General features: G+C 43.0%; 1 protein-coding gene across 8 annotated transcripts in view; it reads right to left on the reverse strand.

Moving 5' to 3' along the window:
• Window positions 1–2,329: 2,329 nt before the first annotated feature.
• SMYD3 (SET and MYND domain containing 3) overlaps window positions 2,330–18,758 on the reverse strand; it is a 642,972-nt gene continuing 626,543 nt past the window's right edge. For all 8 annotated transcript variants that reach the window (XM_045009344.1, XM_045009337.1, XM_045009341.1 and 5 more), the window contains 2 exons: window positions 15,808–15,916; window positions 2,330–8,131 (listed from right to left, as the gene is read on the reverse strand). In XM_045009344.1, the coding sequence (XP_044865279.1) occupies window positions 8,030–8,131; window positions 15,808–15,916 (211 nt within the window). In that variant the 3' untranslated portion in view covers window positions 2,330–8,029. The remainder of the gene's footprint in view (window positions 8,132–15,807; window positions 15,917–18,758) is intronic.

An 18,758-nucleotide genomic window follows, 5' to 3' on the forward strand; every position in this document is an offset into this window, starting at 1 on the left:
TTCCTTTATTTTTTCCTTCTTTGACAATGAAGGGAAGCGTTCCCAAGAATCAACAATGACTAGAACTACCTTCTGGGCCCAGTTCTGCATGCATTTGGGGCCATTCACAATCTAACCCAAAGTGATTTGCCCAAGGTCACACAAAATCTGTGGCTGAGATGGGAACAGAACCCAGAATTCCACATTCTATGCCTTAACCAGAAGGCCATCCCTTCCCTTCCTTCCCATGTGCATGGGGAGAATTATTTCTGAATCCAGTATAAATCCTCTTATTGGGCACAACCTCCATAAAAACTGGACTGTGCTCATTAAGAACGTTCCACTGATGAGAAACTCATCCAAATAAATTGTAGTGGGAAAGACCCGTTGTATTTTGTGAATGGCTTCAAAAATAAGCAATGTATAAAAGCATCAACATGTTTAAATTAAGTTGGCTTTTTAAAAAACATCCATCATAGAATAGAGAAGCGGCCTGAAGTAAACAATGGGCAGAACACTGGGAAATGTTTTGCTAGCAAAAACCAATTCACAATCATTAAATACTGTACATATGCCCAGGTTGCAGACAACACCAGGCCTCGCATTTAAATCCCAGTATCAATTGCTTAGAGCTGTGGTACTCTGTTTGGGTCTCTCAAGCTATGTATAGAACCTAAGGGCCTATTTTTTAAAATAAGAATAAGAACAACACTGCTCCAGGAGCAGAGCTGACCCAACTAAGGACCCGGATCAAATGCAATGCACTGGACTTTAAAAAGCAACACATTTTAAAGCATAAATCATCTCCTGACAGTTAGAAATTTCCCTCAATTGCAGTCGATCACTTTTTACAAAGCAGTAACACACCCATAACTTTTTCCTATGTGCTGGCGCTATATAACCTTCCAGAAAACCAGGTCCAGTGACTTCGTACTCCCTTAACTGCTGTCTAATATCACTGCTCAAGCACTAACTAAGGAATGCTGCCAAGTCAAATTTAACCCTACATTTAGTTTTACACCTTAAAGTGACTCGAAATATATTCATGGTTTTTGAGAAGATTCTGAAGTACCTTAGGTAGTTAAGTGAGGAAGCCGGCTCCTCACACTTCAATCTGCTTCCTTCCTGAAGCCCTCTGTCCCCCATTAGCTTTGGCTTGGAAAATTGACTGAGCCTTAAAATTGCCACATTTACTCTGAAGTCAAAGACGACGGTTTCTACAGAGATGTGTAATTATTACAGCTGCGCAGGCTGGAGTACACCGAGGGTACCAGTAGCATGCCAGCTGTACCGCGCCTCAGAGACAAGCACCATAGGTGCTTCAACAGCGAGGCCTCGTAGGCGCTAGCCCTGCTGAGTCCCACACATAGCTATGGAAACGGGTCTTTTACTAGGCCTGGCAGGAAAGTAAAAGGTTGCAAATAGCCTAGATCCTGTGGCTTAAACGGTTAGAGTTCAAAGCGTGCAACAGTGGTTCCTGTTTGGGCCCCTGAGGCAGTTCAGCTGAGTCAAGGCTCTTCAAGCCTAATGGCTGGAGCGACTTCTGCAGTCCTGTCTCTAGTCAGTCAAGGAGCTTACAGGTTTCCAGGCCAAACTTAGCTAGTGCCTCTCATTGGGATCCCTCTGCGCTGGCTCCCCACCCAGCTGCTGCTGCTCCCGCCCCCAGAAGCCCCAACACAAACCTGTATCTAGGTGGGACGTCTGACAGTCACAATCTGTGCCATGCATGACTCTGCAGATAGTTCCTGGGGATGCCTCTCTGCTTCCAGCTTCCCTGCACCTGCTCCTTCCCAAGAGTGCCCAGTCAGTTCCTGGGTCAAGGAAGGTCCTTCCTCCTCCCTAGCCTGGGGAAAGGGAAGTACAGCAGGGAGGGGGCTGATGGGAGTTGTAGTCCCCTGCTTAGCTGGTTCACCGCAGACTGAAGAAAATGCAAACTGGTTTTGAGTTACAGATGATTTAAAAAATTATCTTGATTTGAAATTTCAATTGTTGTCCAGCATCTTTTTGTCCCCGTTTAGCTCACGTTACTGCACCTTCTAATTTTCCAGGCTCTCTGAAAACTCATATGTCAGAAAATATGTTTGAAGAAAATAGGCTGGAATTGAAACTGCAAAAGAAAAATAACAGCAACAACATGCCTTGCTTTGTTGGTAACTCTAGTGCTGTGCATGTGAACTTCAAAGTGAAATTGCTCAGCAACTGACTATAAAACACATATATGCAGAGATATAGGAAGAAGGAGACACACATCAGGGCCCAGATGGGGCTCTGGATGATCACTGCTTCCCACCACCCAACACAGATGTAATGAGGTCAAGTGGTGTCTGTATAAAGAAATTAAAACTACCGATTATTCCTTAAGACAGGCTTTTAATGACTTATGACTATAAATACAACACAGACAGAATAAGGAAAGAAAAATTAAAGACCAGCATTGAATAAGAATTAATATAAATGACAAATTATATTGCAAACAAGCACAAGTACAGGTAATATTATGCATTAGCTACTTATTACTATAAAAGTATGTTCTTAACATTGGCAGTTTTTACTGATGACAGGCACAAGTACATGCAAAGCTATTATTACTCATTAACTATTAACCTTACAAAGTTCTAGTCCTACCCTCAGTAACCATAAGTACAAACAAAGATATTATAAATTGATAAACAACTTTCTATTATTTCTAAACAACTTAACACTAGTATTAAACTTTTACTACTATTTTTAAAACTGCAGCATTAATATAATCTGAGATCAAATTATCCCGACACTACCATTCTTAATACTATAGTGTCAGTACAACTTGAGATCAAATCAGCTCGAGCAACCCAGACTTCTTTACTCTGTTACCTTATTCTACATGCAACCAGACTTTTACTTTAAAACCTTACCCTACCGAGAATATGTTACCTTTCAGTCAACCCCTCTTTGCACTGGCCAGGTACAGCTAGTCGGTGTGAGTCAGGTTTCCTCGGTTCAGGGGGTGGGGGGTCAGACCAATCAAAGAGAATAACCTCTTAAGACCAAGACACACACACACACACCTGAGGCTCTACACATTTAATCTCATCTGCCCACCGTGTTTTGAAACAGGTCAACCAATCAGGTTAGGCCAGATCTTCACTTTGGCTGTATAATTTATACTTACTTATTTTCTTGTAGCCAATTGTTGTTTTAGTTTTATAAGTTATGCACAAGGAAATAACTTATGTCCAGATAGCCCATTGTCTCAACTGTGGTTTTCCTAATAGCTAAATGTTCTTTAATTTTTTTAAGTTACAAGGACATCACTTACCTCCAAATGGGAGATTGTCTTGATTGTGGCTAAGGTTATTTTGATGACCTAGGCCTGAAGGCCTAGCCCATCAAAACCACATAGGAATCAGTTCTTTGGCTGCAGCGTCTCTTAATTACACATTTCAAAAGTGGTTTTAATAAGCCAAACCCGTGGGCATGACTTATTTTTACCATATAGGAATCAGCATAAAATGCTGTCTGGCTGCAGGTGTCTTTTGACCACAAGTTGCAGCTTAATTTTGCAAAGCTTGCGCTATAAAGCTTCTGGAAGTTTTAGGCACAACACTGTTGTTCATTTTAAGCTTGACAATACGCTTGCTCAAATTAATCACAGTATAAAACTGAGCTATTTTCATTGTTCAGTCAGAGAGACATGTAAGCATTATACAAATAATAAGGAATGAAAAGCTACTACTACATTCCTGCACTAAGGAAGTGTGGCTGGAACAATGCATGGAGTGTAGACGCTGTATGAGTACTGCTGCAGCAGTGGCATCCTGATTCTAGGGCCGGAGTCAAAGCCTATTAAAGTCAATGGGCATTTTTCTATTGCTTTCAGTGGGCTCCAGTTTAGGCCCACATGTGCTGGAGCATATGCCTCATGCCTGCTCCACAGTAAGCCTAACACTTTTTTAGCCTATTTCCTGCTATGTAGCCATTTTGCTGTGAAGGATTCAGCATAATGCTGTCTTTCCCCCATCCATGCCATTCCACAATATCAAACATGCCCACATGCCTGGCTGTGGTCCCCAGGTGCATGGGAGTGGCTTGGAACACAGAAGGGGAGTGCTGGCGCATCTGCAGAATGCACATGAGTGTGAATGCACGACAGCTGGAATGCACTCACCCAGCACATACTATATAAGATATAGCAGGCTCACCCCCCCTCAGATTCTGACAAGCCTTTCAGTTTTACATATATAAAGTGTTAGCAACACAGGTAAAGCTCATTTTTATATAACACCATGCGCTTTTTAACATGGCAGCGTCACTTTACAACCATGAAATAGATCTGGAACTCTGGGTACATCTGGCCTATTCTGATTGGCTGTCAGTGATGCCATTGCTCTCTGTCACTAATCCCTGTAAATACCTACGTCTGACCTTTTCCCCATATAATTTCCTGTTCATCATAGTACTAAAACCCCACGAAGCTATGAATTTCTGTGGGGATTATTGCACTTCTTGGGAGGTTGAAGCAACTTGGCCTGTGGCCTCGTGTCCTGCTATGCACTCCAGAAATGCTCTGCATTTTGAATATTACTGCCGGGCAAGTGGATGCTTCATACTCTGGAACAAATTCAAACGTCTTGACAGGCGAACTTTCCCAACGTTGGCAGTCATGTGCCATGCCTATAAATTATGCCCAGAGTGTTCATTTTCACTTTAAATGTGTTCTCATCTCTTAGTAATTAGTGGTGTCAGGTTACTGGTGTGAAAAACCTGACTTTACAATGACTATAGATTAATTAAATGACAGTCACGTCTACAGTAGCCACAAGAAATTATTAGTGAGGAATGACCCACCTTAAGTGATGTTTTCAAAGCCTTGAAATTTTTTCGGTTTAAATGCTCCTTGTAAACATCTGGCTTTGTTAACATTTGTTTCTGTGTTAAAAATTAAAGTTGGCAGCACTGGCAATAACAGCTGACTTGCTGACGAGCTTGGGGAAAATGGAATGCGTGCGCTCCAAGAAACGCTCTTCTCTCCCCAGTGAGCGCTGTGTGAAATGATCTCTTAATTCAGCACCATCCTTATGTCCTAAATGGCTCTCTGCACACTGACGTGCAACCACACCAGCAGAGAATTTTGGGTGGGTGGAGGGAAGGAGCGTAGTTGCTGCTTAAAGAAATATGAACTAAGTATTGAAGTATGCTTACAATTAATAGATTTGTAGGAAAAGCAAAATGTATAAGGCCAGACTCGCTGGTCCCTTTGTCCTGCCTGAGTTGTGCAAAGGGGACAGAATCTCATTGCACCTGCCAGGCTGTGAATTCTCAGCTGGTGTAGAGTTGCCAATCCCCAGTCTATGAGGTGTTGCGGAGAGGGAAATTATATATCAAGGCAGGGCACAATACAGTTCCATTCTGCCAGTTTACAGCTGGCATATGCTCCTTTAGGGACCATAGCCAGCTCTCGTAAGTTACAGTAGCCCCCGTCTGTTCTAATTTGGGCAAGGACAGCTTGAGACTCAGCCTGAGAAACTAGTTTGCCTGCTGAGCGGCTCGTTGCACAGGACAGATTTGAACCATGTTAGATAGAACAGACTTACAGAAGTGACCTAAGGTAACATTTTCTAAAGCACCTAAATGACTTGGGCTCCTAAGTCCCATTTCAAAAGTGACATGGGCATTTAGAAGCCTAAATGTCACTGAAAGACAACGGAATGTGGACTAAGTGCCTAAATCACTTTTGAAAATGGGACTTAAGTGCTTTTGAAAATCTTTACTCTTGGTCTGAAAGAAAAAAGAAGAGAGCTATTGTGTACACACTGGATGTATTTAATTACTTTAATGTTAAACTTTTCAGTTTATTCTAGAAATTAAATACATTGTTAACAGTTAACACAAGAGGTCCTCAAGGAGCTAATATATCTAACAGAAACATGAGCTGAAACCTATTAGCCTCTGCATCAAAAAGTTCAAATTCAGGCTTAGTGTAAGCAAGCGCAACTCCACTGAAAGCCAGGAAGCTGTAGCTGTTCTTAAGCCCACCCACCGACAAGAACATACAACTGGTGAGAGAAAAATGGAGATAATGGGTGAAGTTTCTCCATAATGGAACTGCATTGACCTCATACAAAGTCTGAATTACGGTCTAAGGCAGTACAGTTCAACCTTTAAGAAAAGCCACTTCATCGCAGAATGACTTTGTAAAGAGCCCCCATATCAAAACATTGTGATAACCCAACGAAGTGTCTTATATTCAGAATCTGGGACCCTGTGTGAGAATGCAGGGCTCGTCTGTTGGATCAATATGATGTCTGGTGCTGGAACCCTGCATAGAGCGTCAGAGAGATTTTTGCGAAGTCAATCTCAGCTCAGATCAGGTGTGTCCAATCTAGGAGAAGGAGGGGTTGCAGTAACTTTGTAAGGCACAGGGAAGAGCATCTCCTCAGCTCTTTTCCACCTCCTTCTCCCCTGCATGGAAAGGAGGGAAAGGTTTTCCTTTGCTTGGTTCTCTACTGGCAGGGAGTGAGCTCCTCTGTTTTCCTGACTCCCCTGATCCCAGCCACTACTGGCTGTTGCAAGGGGAAGGGCCTTTCCCCCCCCACCTGCCTCCCTACTGGCTGCTACTAGGAGTAGGATTACATTGGTCCTTTCCTTCCTTCCCCTCCCACATTGAAAATGCATGGCTCCTGCGCTATCAGTGAGTTTGATCCGTGCTCCTCATTTTCTCTCGCCATATATAAATCGGCCTGGCAGCAAATTGATAATCCACAGTCTTCTTGCTCTGCCTTGGTCTGTAACTGACCGTGTATCACAGCCACAGATCTTGAGGGAGTTTCGTGCACAGCCCCTAAAAGCTGTGTATGTGGATCTAGAGCAGAAGGCAAAAGGATCACTCATCTGGAGAGGTCTCTGAGGTCATTTTTAAAGCAGTTGGAACTGAGGAACTCCACAATCATAAAGAAAACAGAGATGGGGGCAAAATTCAGACCAGAATTTCAAACACTCTTAAATTTAGCCATGTTCTGATCCAATGCTTCGGTTTAGTCCATTATAAAGACAGGAGACATTTGTAAAATATAGATATTGTTATATTATCGGGAAGTGCTATACATGTGCTGGGCCCCATTCAAGACACAAACTAGAGAGAGGTACTGCCTTGAAAAGCTTACAGCTCCTCAGAAGTCTTTCCATTGATTTCCATGGGCTTTGAATCAGGCCTTCAGAAGGATATGCTGGGAAATCAAGGGGAGGGAATAATTTATGTTTTCTATATATCTATTGATTATGTATCTGGGGGCCATATCCTCAGCCGGTGTAAACTTGCATAGTCAGTTGGCCATTGACTTAAGTGGTGCTACATGGATCTACAAGAGATGAGGCTCTGTGACTATATATTTACTCTTTAATTATGAATTCACAAATTGTGGCACAGAGGGATTTGAATAAGCACAGAGGACAGTGGTGATTTGACAAGCTGGGATTCAGAGATCATTCTACACATGAAGAGCAACCTGGAAAGAAGCACTCAGTTCAGAGTGTGAGAAGGAAACCAAAAGAATGGTGAGACAATACTCGCTGAGTCTGACTTTGGATTTCAAACTCTTCCTATGTCCAGAGACATTTGAACCTGGACTTTTGGTTCAAGCCCATTTATTGAAAAATAAACATAGAGAGGGACCATTTAAACACCTCATACACAGCCAGAGAAGATGCTGATTTGTGCACAGCAGCATTCTGTATACAGGTATGGTTTTTTATTACCAACATATAATTTGAACATCAATTGCTAAGACTTATTTGCTACTATGCTGCTTCCCAGAGAGCAGACTCCCTCTGAAAATGGCCTGTAGTCCTCCACATTTGAATTCAGTGAGGAAAATCACACTGCAGAACAGCAAAGCTAATAAACATTAAACATTTTAGCAAAGGAAATAGGGCCTGATCCAAAGCCTACCAAACTCAATCGGAGTCATTCCAATGGATTCAGAGGGCTTTGGCTCAGGTCATAGAATGTCACTACAAAAAAGATTTGCTTTCCTTTCCCCCGGAATGTTAGTTTTCCAGCCTGAGATCATCCTTACTGTGCTCGCATGTCAGCCTCACACTGTTCCTTAAGTTTCATCAGGTCTTGTACCAGGCTGTGATCTGCTCCGTGGGTTACTTTCATAATGTTATAAGCCTTGAGGAGAGACAGGAAAAGGGACAAGTTAGTTCACCATCTCTTACCTTCAAGTTCACATCTGCAGCTTCACTTTAGGGCAGTGATTCTCAACCTGGGGTATGCAGAGGTACATCAACTCATCTAGATATTGGCCTAGTTTTATGACAAGCTAGATAAAACGCACTAGTGAAGTCAGTGCAAACTAAAATTTCATACAGACGACGACTTGTTTCTACTGCTCTATAAACTATACATTGAAATGTAAGTACAGTATATTCCAATTAATTTATTTTATAATTATGTTGTAAAAATGAGAAAGTAAGCCATTTTTCAGTAAGTGTGTGATGACACGTCTTAATTTTTATGTCTGATTTTGTAAGCAAGTAGTTTTTAAGTGAGGTGAAATTTGGGGGTACGCAAGACAAATCAGACTCCTGAAAGGGGGTCCAGTAGTCTGGAAAGGCTGAGAGTGACTGCTCTAGGGAACACAAGCTACATGTCGACTTGCCTATGCCACCTACTCTGCTGCTCCCTTTCTATTGTGCTGGTGATTCCCTGCCTTAGAAATTCCTGAAATGCCCCCATCTTAAGTCACAATAAGGCCATGACTTCTCATAAGACATTTCCAGATTCATTCATACTGCTTCTGATAGATACCTGCTCTGGTTTTCAAGTCTGAGAGACCAGATTTCAATCATTCTGCTGTTGGGGAAGAATCTTTTCTTAAACAGTGTTCTGAAACCTTATTTGGAATTGAAATAATTTATATTATCTGATGTGATGAAAAAGTACACAGAACAATAATATTCTATTTCCAGCATTCAGAGGTTGACAAGTGGAGGCAAATACCTGCTATCACTATCTTTACATTTACTTCCAATTAACTATTTTAATTGTGTGTGTAGGGAGAGGGGGAGTTGAATAAAGAACTCTGAAAGCAATCACAAAGCAAATCACAAAGTGCATAGATTTCTGCTGAGTGTTATGTAGGCTGTGAGCTATCACTGGGGCCAGACAGTAAAAAAGGGAAAGTATATCTTTCTAAGTCAAATAGAAACATGGAAACATTTTCGGCCTTGGTACAGGTGCCCAAAGTATCTGAAATAAAATCTGAAATCCTCAATTTGTGCCTTGTCTTATGTTATAGAAATTCAAACCTGGCCATATTTTGCTAAATTCTTGTGTTTACATGTGCCCATTTTCGGGCATAATTATTTTCCCTGCAAAAATATGTCAACTGTTCTAATATTCCAGGTTTTCCTCACTAACTTGCCACTTCTAGGGAGAAGGTCAAAAAAACATTTAAACAAAGTTGTGGGACATTTCTGTCATGTCACACAACCCTAGGTATTAAAATACACAGAAAAGAAATATAAAAACTACCAGAGTAAAAACCAGCCCTCATCTGACAGAGGCATGCAAAAGGTTAAGTGTGGTTAATGGCCACCCATGTGATATAGGAGTCATCCTGGCTGTGCAGAGCAGAATGGCTCAGTGAGGGATTTTTCTACCTGGAAAAGTAGCAGTGTGGCCTCATAGGTAGCAAATGCTGTAGACTGCAGTGTCCATGCTAGCTGACTGGAGACCTGGGCATGCCTAGGTCTCAGGGTTCATGCTAGGTAGCCAGGCACCTGGGCATGCCTGTGTTAAAAAAATAATCTTTAATAATATACCTTCCCTTGAAATTATGTCACTACTAGAGCTGAGCAAAATTTTTCAGACAAATAGTTTATTTGCCACAAAATGCAGTTTTGGTTGATCCAAAACTATTTGTGAATTTGCCAGTTTCAGTCTGGAAAAAAAAATCAGGCTAAATTCACAATATAAAGATGGGGAGGAAGGCGGAGTGCCTTCCATCTAATTTTTAGCCCAACGGTCAGGCTCTCAGCTGGGATGTGGGAGACCTGGCTTCAAATCTAGAGCAGGAATGTGAACCTAGGTCTCTCCTCACCCCGTTGAGTGCCCTAACCACCAGGTTTATACGCTATTCTGGGATAGTGCGCTCTCAGTCTCTCCTTTTGAAATGGTTCCTCTCTGTATAACATACCCCAGCAATCATTGGGAACATGATGGTCTCTAAAGTGGGGTGGTTAGGATGCCTACCTGGAAAGAGGGAAACCTAGGTTCCAATCCCTGCTCCAGTGTGGAGATTCAAACCTATATCTCCCATTCCCCTGGTGAGTTCCTAATGATGGTGCTAAGCATTACAACATGGGCAGTGCCTCCTGGCCTTTTATGAATTTAGCCCTTTAAAAATGCCTGGAAAGAAAACATTTTGGGTCAAATGACCTGTTTCACTTAATCCAAAATTGACTTTTTCAATTTGCAATTTTTTGTCGGGATTTTCAGTTTTGCTTCAACCCGAGCCACCTTTCTTCCCCCTTGATTTGAAACTGCCAGCAAACTAAAAAAACCAATCATTCGCCCAGCACTAGTCACCACTAATGAACATAACACTTCTCTTCCCTCCCAGACACCTCACCATTATGATGGCAAATATTGCATCTGATCTCTCTCATTTTGTCTTTCCAGGGTGAACATCACCTTACTGCAGAAGGCCTCAATTAAACCCTGCATTAAGCGTCCTATCCTGGTTCCATTAAAATTAATGGCAAATTTATCCATGACATCTTAAACCATAACCCTGGACCCACTGGAGGGTTTAAGTGGTGCTGAGAGCCTTGTGCAGGCCTGCTATCCTGGGGTGATTTTTACTCAGTGTAAAACATTTTCTACCAAGCTGAAGCTCAGAAAAGCTAATGCAGTTCCTTCTTTCAGAACACTAGCCTGTTCTCTTAAGCTTCCCAGACTTCCCACAGTAAGTAACAGAGCTGAGGCTGGATCTTGTGGTCTCCCTCTCGGTTTAAGGAATAAATCTAATTATGAAGAACTACAGTAATCGTACCGCTGCAACACAGGGCATGGTGTCATCAGCCACACAGTTTCTCCCTCAAGAATATAAAAACCCATTAGATGATTGGTATGAATGTGCCTCTGTGAATGCAAATGAAAGCACAGCACATTCATTTGTGTCTGATTTCACTGGATTGGATGAGGTGCCGAACATCAAAGATGCATGTATCCGTATGCAAATGTATTGACGCATCACTCCATCATGATGAAAGAAGAAAGCAAACTGCATTGCACTGATGTAGTACAATGTGAAGGCCAGTGTACTGGAGAAATTATTTTTGTTTCGCCTGTGTCTCTTGATTAAAACAAATGCTTGTTACACAGGGTAAAGGAAGAACAAATGCCTTTATATTTTCAGCCTCATTTTACAATAATCACAGCTACTGTTACTAACACAGAATGGAAGCAGGGTCTAAAACAAAAATCTGTTTATATAAAGGGGCATTTCTCAGGTGTTGCATGGCAACTGGGGTGAGAGGATTTACCCCGCTTTCTGTTCCACTTACCAAAGGATAATAATGGTGCTGGGTTATGCTAGGAAAGGACACAGCTCAGCATCTGGATAATGTGTCATCATAGTGTAATTAAAAATTTCTTATTTGCATGTTTATAAACATCATGCCACTACCTCAGCTCCTGGGGTTATAGTGAAGAAATTGATCCTGCTCATTTATAGTGATGAGCACATGAGAGTGGAGAGCCAGGTTAGTGCTGTAACAGGGGACTCGTGAGCAAAACATCCAGGCAGTGAGGACTCTGCATTGAATAGAACGGCCTGGATAGAATGCTGGGGGCAGGACCAGATACACATTGAGGGTCTGCTCACTGAGCTGCACCTTCTCAGGAAGAGATCCACAGTTCACAGGGAAGCCAACCACGTAGTGTCGCCTGTTAGTAGGATGCCATGTGCTCTGTCCTCCAGGGTAAGTGAGCTGGGTGGGACCCCGGCCTTTCTTCCAGGCCTTCTAACTGCCCAACAGGCCCCAGAAGCAAGTAGTTCCTGTGCTCAGGTAAATGCAGAGACTGAACTTTGCCCAGCCATTCACTGCTCCAACCTACCTTGTGCAGCCAGTCAAAGGCCACATGCCATCTGGCCTCAAGTGTCACAAAACCATGGAACGATGGGGCGGTGGCCATTATCCAAGCCCCCCGGATAGAATACAAGCCAAGAAGGAAGTGTGCTGCAGCTCTATGGAACAGCCATGGGATGGAAGGTGAATTCCAGCCCCCTGCTCCACTTAGTTCCCCAAACAAAGCCCAGCTCTGCACAGGCTTCGAATGGTGAGGAATTACCTTCCTGAACTGTGATAGGTGATTACTATTTAAATCAGTTTTTAATGCTTTGGTCAACTAGTGCCCTAGAAGTTAATCATACCTCTCTCCTTGACATAGGTTTCCCATGTGCTCTAGGCACACACTTCCGCCGTTGCCCTAATATGACAGTGCTGCTCCTTCAGGTATCTTTCCTCCTGATAGCTCACTAGTGCACTTCCATTATTGCCAATTTATTAGAACCATTCCTGGCTCCTCAAAGTCAATCTGCAGCTCAGCTACAGCTATTTGCTGGCGAAGGTGTCACTGAACTATAATCTTACTCTCCCTTGTTCATTTTTTTTCAAACTTTTTAGTAAGGCAAAGTTATAATAAAACATTAATATACTACATCATACATTACCCGTTCAGGATCAGGTTAATATTCAAAGAACCTGGCTAAAGATTCTGGCTTGACAGCTGTGCAGTCCTCCTCTTTTGAGTATGCTAGCCAGTGTGACCAAATTTCTAAATCCCTATCCTCCTTTTGGCAGGACTCTTGTGCACATACTTCGTGTGGAAGCTTTTCCACTACAAGGACAGTCTATATTTTACTATACCACAATTCCATAGTGAGGTCACATTTTTCCAAATCATGAGCAGTATAGGGTCTAGCTATTAACAATAAAAAAATTAATTAATTTGCCTTTGTTAAAATGAGCCAGTTTCAGATTGTATTCCAGAAGTACAGTATTGCCTCCCTGTAATATGGCCATTTCCTACTGGAGGATCTAATGTATTCTTACGGCCAGAAATTCACTATGGTGTAGAGGGCCATCACAAGGTCCTTTGCATCATTTAACGCCCAATTTGGAGCTGCAGATACAAGAGATGAATGGTGCAGGGGGGGTTGGTAGTGGCCTGACATAGGCTGACATGGAAGGCAGCAATAGGGGAAGCCAAGGGGAAGGGGCATGACATTTGTGTATTCAGGGGTCTTAATACACTTCACACATGATGCAGAGGCGGTTGTCAACCCACAAGCTGGAGTAGTGGCCGTGGAAATCAGATTACATGGGATTTACATGAGTGATGTGAATCTCACTCAGATCCCAATTTCTTCTGCCTATATCAAATCTTTCTCCTGAACACTAACACTGAAATCAGTCTGGCTACCATTCCAGGAAGGCTGCTATTCAGTGGTGGAATGCACTAAATAGAGGACTAAAGTATAGCAGTTCCTGAACACAGGGAGGGACTCTAACACATCTAATTGCAAAGGGCCAAATCCAGCCCCAGTATAACTTTATGTGAGTTACACCAGGGATGGATTTAGCATAAGAAGCCACATTCTGCTCTGATTTACATGGGTGTTGTCCCATGCAGTCAGTCTAAAAGAGGGTCAGAACTTGCCTCAAACTAAGAGCAGCATGTGACCTGCCCTTATGATGCTGCACAGGGAAACAAGGTAGCACAAAGCAGCCCTGTTAGTCCCCTTCACAGGCTACCTGCGTTACCGATCTCCCCGCCACCCTCACTCCCCAGCCCACCTCATTCTGTGTAGCTTGTGCTCCTTTGTTTCAGTAACAATCATCTGAATCTATGACATTTTCTATTGAGTGAAGAATCTCTTAGGAATCATTTATCATTTAAGAGTACAACGAGCACTGGAGGGAAAGGAGTTGGAGCTCAGTGTAAATGATTATACAGCACAGAAGGTGATGATTTGGGGGCAGACAGGCATGAGGATCACTTCTTTTAATTTGCTAACTTACACACTTGGGGAAAATATAATGCCCAGATACCTACATGGGACTCGCATTCACTTCAATGGGAGCTGTGCATATGCATCCAAAAGCCATGACTCTGGCTGTGTATACTAGGGATGTGGGAATGCTGAATAGGCTTTCTTTCTCTGTGAGAATGGCTGTCCTTGCCCCTGGTCTGATGGAGCCATAACCTTACTGATATATGGCTTAGGCTGATTAAAAGGCTTGACATTTTCCAGTATTCCACAGAGCCCTGAGATGCAAATGTTCTTTAGGCCCAAGTCTCCTCCCACTTACACAATGCATCTCCACTGACTTCAGCAGAGTTACTCCAGACTAATGTAAGTGAGAGACGACTCGGGCCCTCTGTGTATAGCATCAGCTATTTCTGCTTGCTTGGCTACACGGTAGCAGCGTCTGGGTAGCGCCAGGTCTCACATGAACACGAGTCCCACAAAGAACATGATGGGAGTGAGTGTAAAATGAAACTGCTGCTTCAGCTTGCCTTGTAGCAAAGCATACCAATTAGGTGCTGTGTGGCGCTTGTGTTTTGTGATACAATGTGAACAGAAAGCCTCGTCTGGCGTCAGTGATGAGCCCCGCTCTAGCCTAGCAGCAAAAAGACAAGAAGATGGAGCAGATGGCTTTCTGAGGCAATGAGCAGAGGAAAAGAGGAGAGGGTGTCAGATACCGGAGATAGGGAGAGAGACTGGGGTAGGGCCTCGCTGTGTGTAGCGCCTTCAGGCCTGACTCTGAATGGGCGACATCAATAATACAAAGTAGGAGCCAGGAGGCGTTGGGGCAGCAAGTCTTATTGGGGGCTTGGGATGGAAAATGACTTATAACCTAACGTCCCAAAAGCTGCCATGGAGCAGAGATACAAATCGCCTGTGTGTGTGTTTTCTTCAATATTTTTTAAATGGTAATAATAGTAAGATAATAGCAGGGCAGATCAGAGCCTGGGGTGGAAGGAAGTGAATATAAACTCAGTTCAGGCACATCAGGGACGACTTAAACCTGGCATATAACTAGATAGGAAGCATCTGCCAAAACAGATCCTAGTGAGAGAAAGAATTGGAATGATAAAAACCAGCAGAGATTAACAGAAGCTGCTCACTGATTTGAAGTGGGCTTGTAAGAAAACGCAAGTGTTATAACAAATTGAGCTCCGATCTCAACTCACAGAGCCCCAGACCTGTGGAAATGGGGGGAGGGGCTTCTGTTTGGGAGCAGGGAGGGTGGGGAATGCAGCGCAACCATTGCTATTCTTCTCCCACAGTTCCCATTAGAATTGCACCCACTTTTCCTTCCCTGGAGGAGGAGGAGGAGGAAAGAATCTGGCCATTTAGCGTTACCAGTTTCTCCTTTTTTACCCTTCACACCCACTCCGACAAGGAACAACTCAGGGCATAATCAGAAATAAGAAGAAGGGGGAAGAACAGTGTAAGGCACTGAAATATTTTTACCCTTCTCCAATTTAATAGCTGTTTTCCATTCAAGGTTAGGGGGTGATTAATGGCACCGTGTGCTACTGACTAGTAATTAAAAATGACTGATATTAAAGGAAGCCTGCACTTGAAACATGAAGCAACCATGACCCATCACCACACTCTGCAGTTATTACTTGGGGAGCTGGCACTGAGAGAAAGACTGGGGAATGGTATTCAGAAGAGTAAGGTGCAATCAGAGCTGGAAGGGGAGGAATATATGGAGGATTCATGGAGAATATGGGAGGGGAGGAACACAATAGGCAACACTGACCTGCTTCAAGGTCTCCAGTGCTTGAGGAAACATGTCTTGAGTATTCTGCAATTTGCCCACTCTCATCATCTGGACAGCCCTCAAGGGATGAAAGCTGGAATAATACAGTCTGTGGAGAAGAGGAGGAAAAATATAGTGTCACTCGCTCAGCTCTCACCTTCACAGTCTCTGCCTTGGTGGAGAGCTATTAGGGTGGGACTGCAAAATCATTGTGAATTTTAATAAAGTACTCAGAGAAAATTAGCTGCACTACTGAGAAGCATGAAATACTGAGGGGAATTAACAAATTATTATTCTCTGTCTCTGTGGAATGCCTTTTACATTATCCTGTTAGAAAGTGACAGGGGATGGGATTATCTCATACACTACTGTTGGATAATACAATCCCATTTACAGTACTTGGTGTTCAAAAAAAAGAGAGAGAGAGACTTTCAGTTTCAATACCACCAAAGCAATTTCATTTTCAAAGGGAAGTTTCAACACGGAGCCCAACCCTGGATTCCTCATTCAAGGCAAGTCCACAGGAGAGGAAACGCATGGGAACCTTATGACAAAAACAGTGTGTGCACTGATTTTGAGAGCTTCCTGTGGAGTTCCCTACCCATAAAACAGTTGGAGAGAATATATTCCAGGAAGCTTTTTGTCAGTGGCCTGGCCATTGTCTGGACAAGGTAGCAAGAGCAGATGGGATGTATTTGCTCTGTCACAAATGCTCTCACTTGTCTCAGTTTTACACAAGGCCAACTCTCCATTTCACTCCTGGCTTACATTAGTTTAGACAGATGAAAGCAGAATCGTGATTCATGCCCTCTTGTGTTTAGAACAAGGAATACCATGTAATGCTATGGTATCACTAATTACCTTCAGTATACCGTGGAAATGTCAGCATTGTATGGCAACCGTTCTGCATTTCCAAAATCACAGAGCATATCTTTATTAATCATGTACATTGAAGATTAAGGACCAAACCATATGATTCAGCAAGGATAAGCATCACATTTGATCAATATGAATAATCCATTTTCTCCATTACACCTATAATGAACTCTTAAAGGTTCTTTCTAAGTATAATCATTGGAAGAAGCACCGACTATACAATCCCTAGAAAGAGACATGTCCTCTTTTACAATTCAATAGGAACATTTTCAAAATGGTGGACTAGATTTTCCTTTCACTTACCCTGTCCTTACCTATGGGATTCCACTGACTTCAGCAGATTTACTCCTGATTTACAACATTGTAGGTGAGATGAGAATTAAGCCCAGTGTCTGGGGGAATTAAAAATAAATAACCTGATAACAAATTCAATGATTTGAACAAGTCGGATGTACGGGAAATGCACAGAAAATCCATATGAAAGGTGGATGAAGTACTTCCCCCTTTCACTCTATGCTGAAAATGCAACCCTGAGTAAATATAGGCAACTATTTCAATAGCAATAAAGTAGAAGGTTCCCTCATTACAAATTCCAAATAAAGTATGGAAATGTAAACATCATGTAAAGTGTTTTCACAAAGAAAGTTTCTATTGATTCCCAAAAGCTGCAGTGACGATACATAAAGATGCACAGGTAACATATTTCTGACACATGCACAGTATGGACGAGACCCAGCAACAACAGCCTCTTCACCCAGAAAGCCCCCCTTCAAGCACAAAAAGCCAACTCATCCTTAAAATTGCCAAAAAATAACTAATTAGCCCATGCCTTCAAAATCTCCATCCTTTGTAACTACAAAGGATTGTGGGGCTGCATTAGATTGCAAGATGATTTGTTTGGCCTTTTCTCTGACCAAAAGGAATTGAGAACCACTAGAGAATGGAGTGAAGAAAAAAAATAAGCAGTAGCGGTGTCAGTAGCTCGTGAATATGGCAGTCCACGTTTTCAAGAATCCATGGCTCCGAACAGACAATTGCTTTGAGCACTTGAAAATAAACCAGTAATTGTTACATCTAGTTGTTACATCTAGTGGCATGGGGACATCCACACCCAGTTACACTGGCGGATAAATGTCATAAAAGCTGAGTAGGCCAGATTTCGGTGTGGTTACAGAGGAGCAACAGTAACTTCAGTAATGATGACTTAACGGGTAGACATGGTTAGCTGGCAATCATTTACAATATCTCAATAAAACCTTCTAATATCTATATAAATGGTACATATCTGATTGTATGCCTCTATCCTGTATGTCAATATGACTGCTACACTGGGGGATGGGGTAAAATGGGGCCCAGCTGGGCCACCTCTCCCTGCAGCACCCCTCTGATCCAGAATTGTGTAGGGAAGAATACCACCCACAGTTCTGGGGTCACTAGGACCCGATGGTGCCTCCCTGCTTCCCCACTATATGGCCTTGGGGGAGAACTGCAGAGAGGAACCAGCCAGAGCTGCTGCAGAAGCAGCCAAAACAGGGACCTCCTGACATTCTGAGAACTTTCTACAGTTTTGACTGGACTTCCTGTGCCCTGTGCTGATTGCTCCAACCGTTTCCCTCCCCTGCCCTCAGTCTCATCTTAGCTTCACTCCACGCCTGCCCCGTCTATCCTCTTTCTCCCCTGCCCTTTCTCCTTCACCCTCCTTCCTTTCCATTTATCTGATCCCCTCCTATCTAAACTTACCTAAAACAAATAAATCATGGCACAAACATGACATTTGCTACCATCACACGGTTCACTTTGCTAGTGTGTTCTACCCCTCCACTCACCCTGTGTCCATCTGTAAACTCTCCAGGGCAGGGACTGGCTGCTACTCTGGGTACGTCCAGACTACCCGCCGTATTGGCGGGTAGCGATCGATTTATCGGGGATTGATATATCGCGTCTCATCTAGACACGATATATCGATCCCTGAACGCGCTCCCCGTCAACTCCTGAACTCCACCAGAGTGAGCGGCGGTAGTGGAGTCGACGGGGGAGCCGCGGACGTCGATCCCGCGCCATGAGGACGGGAGGTA

This window comes from Mauremys mutica, chromosome 3, assembly GCF_020497125.1.
Source record: "Mauremys mutica isolate MM-2020 ecotype Southern chromosome 3, ASM2049712v1, whole genome shotgun sequence".
NCBI classification, from domain to species: Eukaryota; Metazoa; Chordata; order Testudines; family Geoemydidae; genus Mauremys; species Mauremys mutica.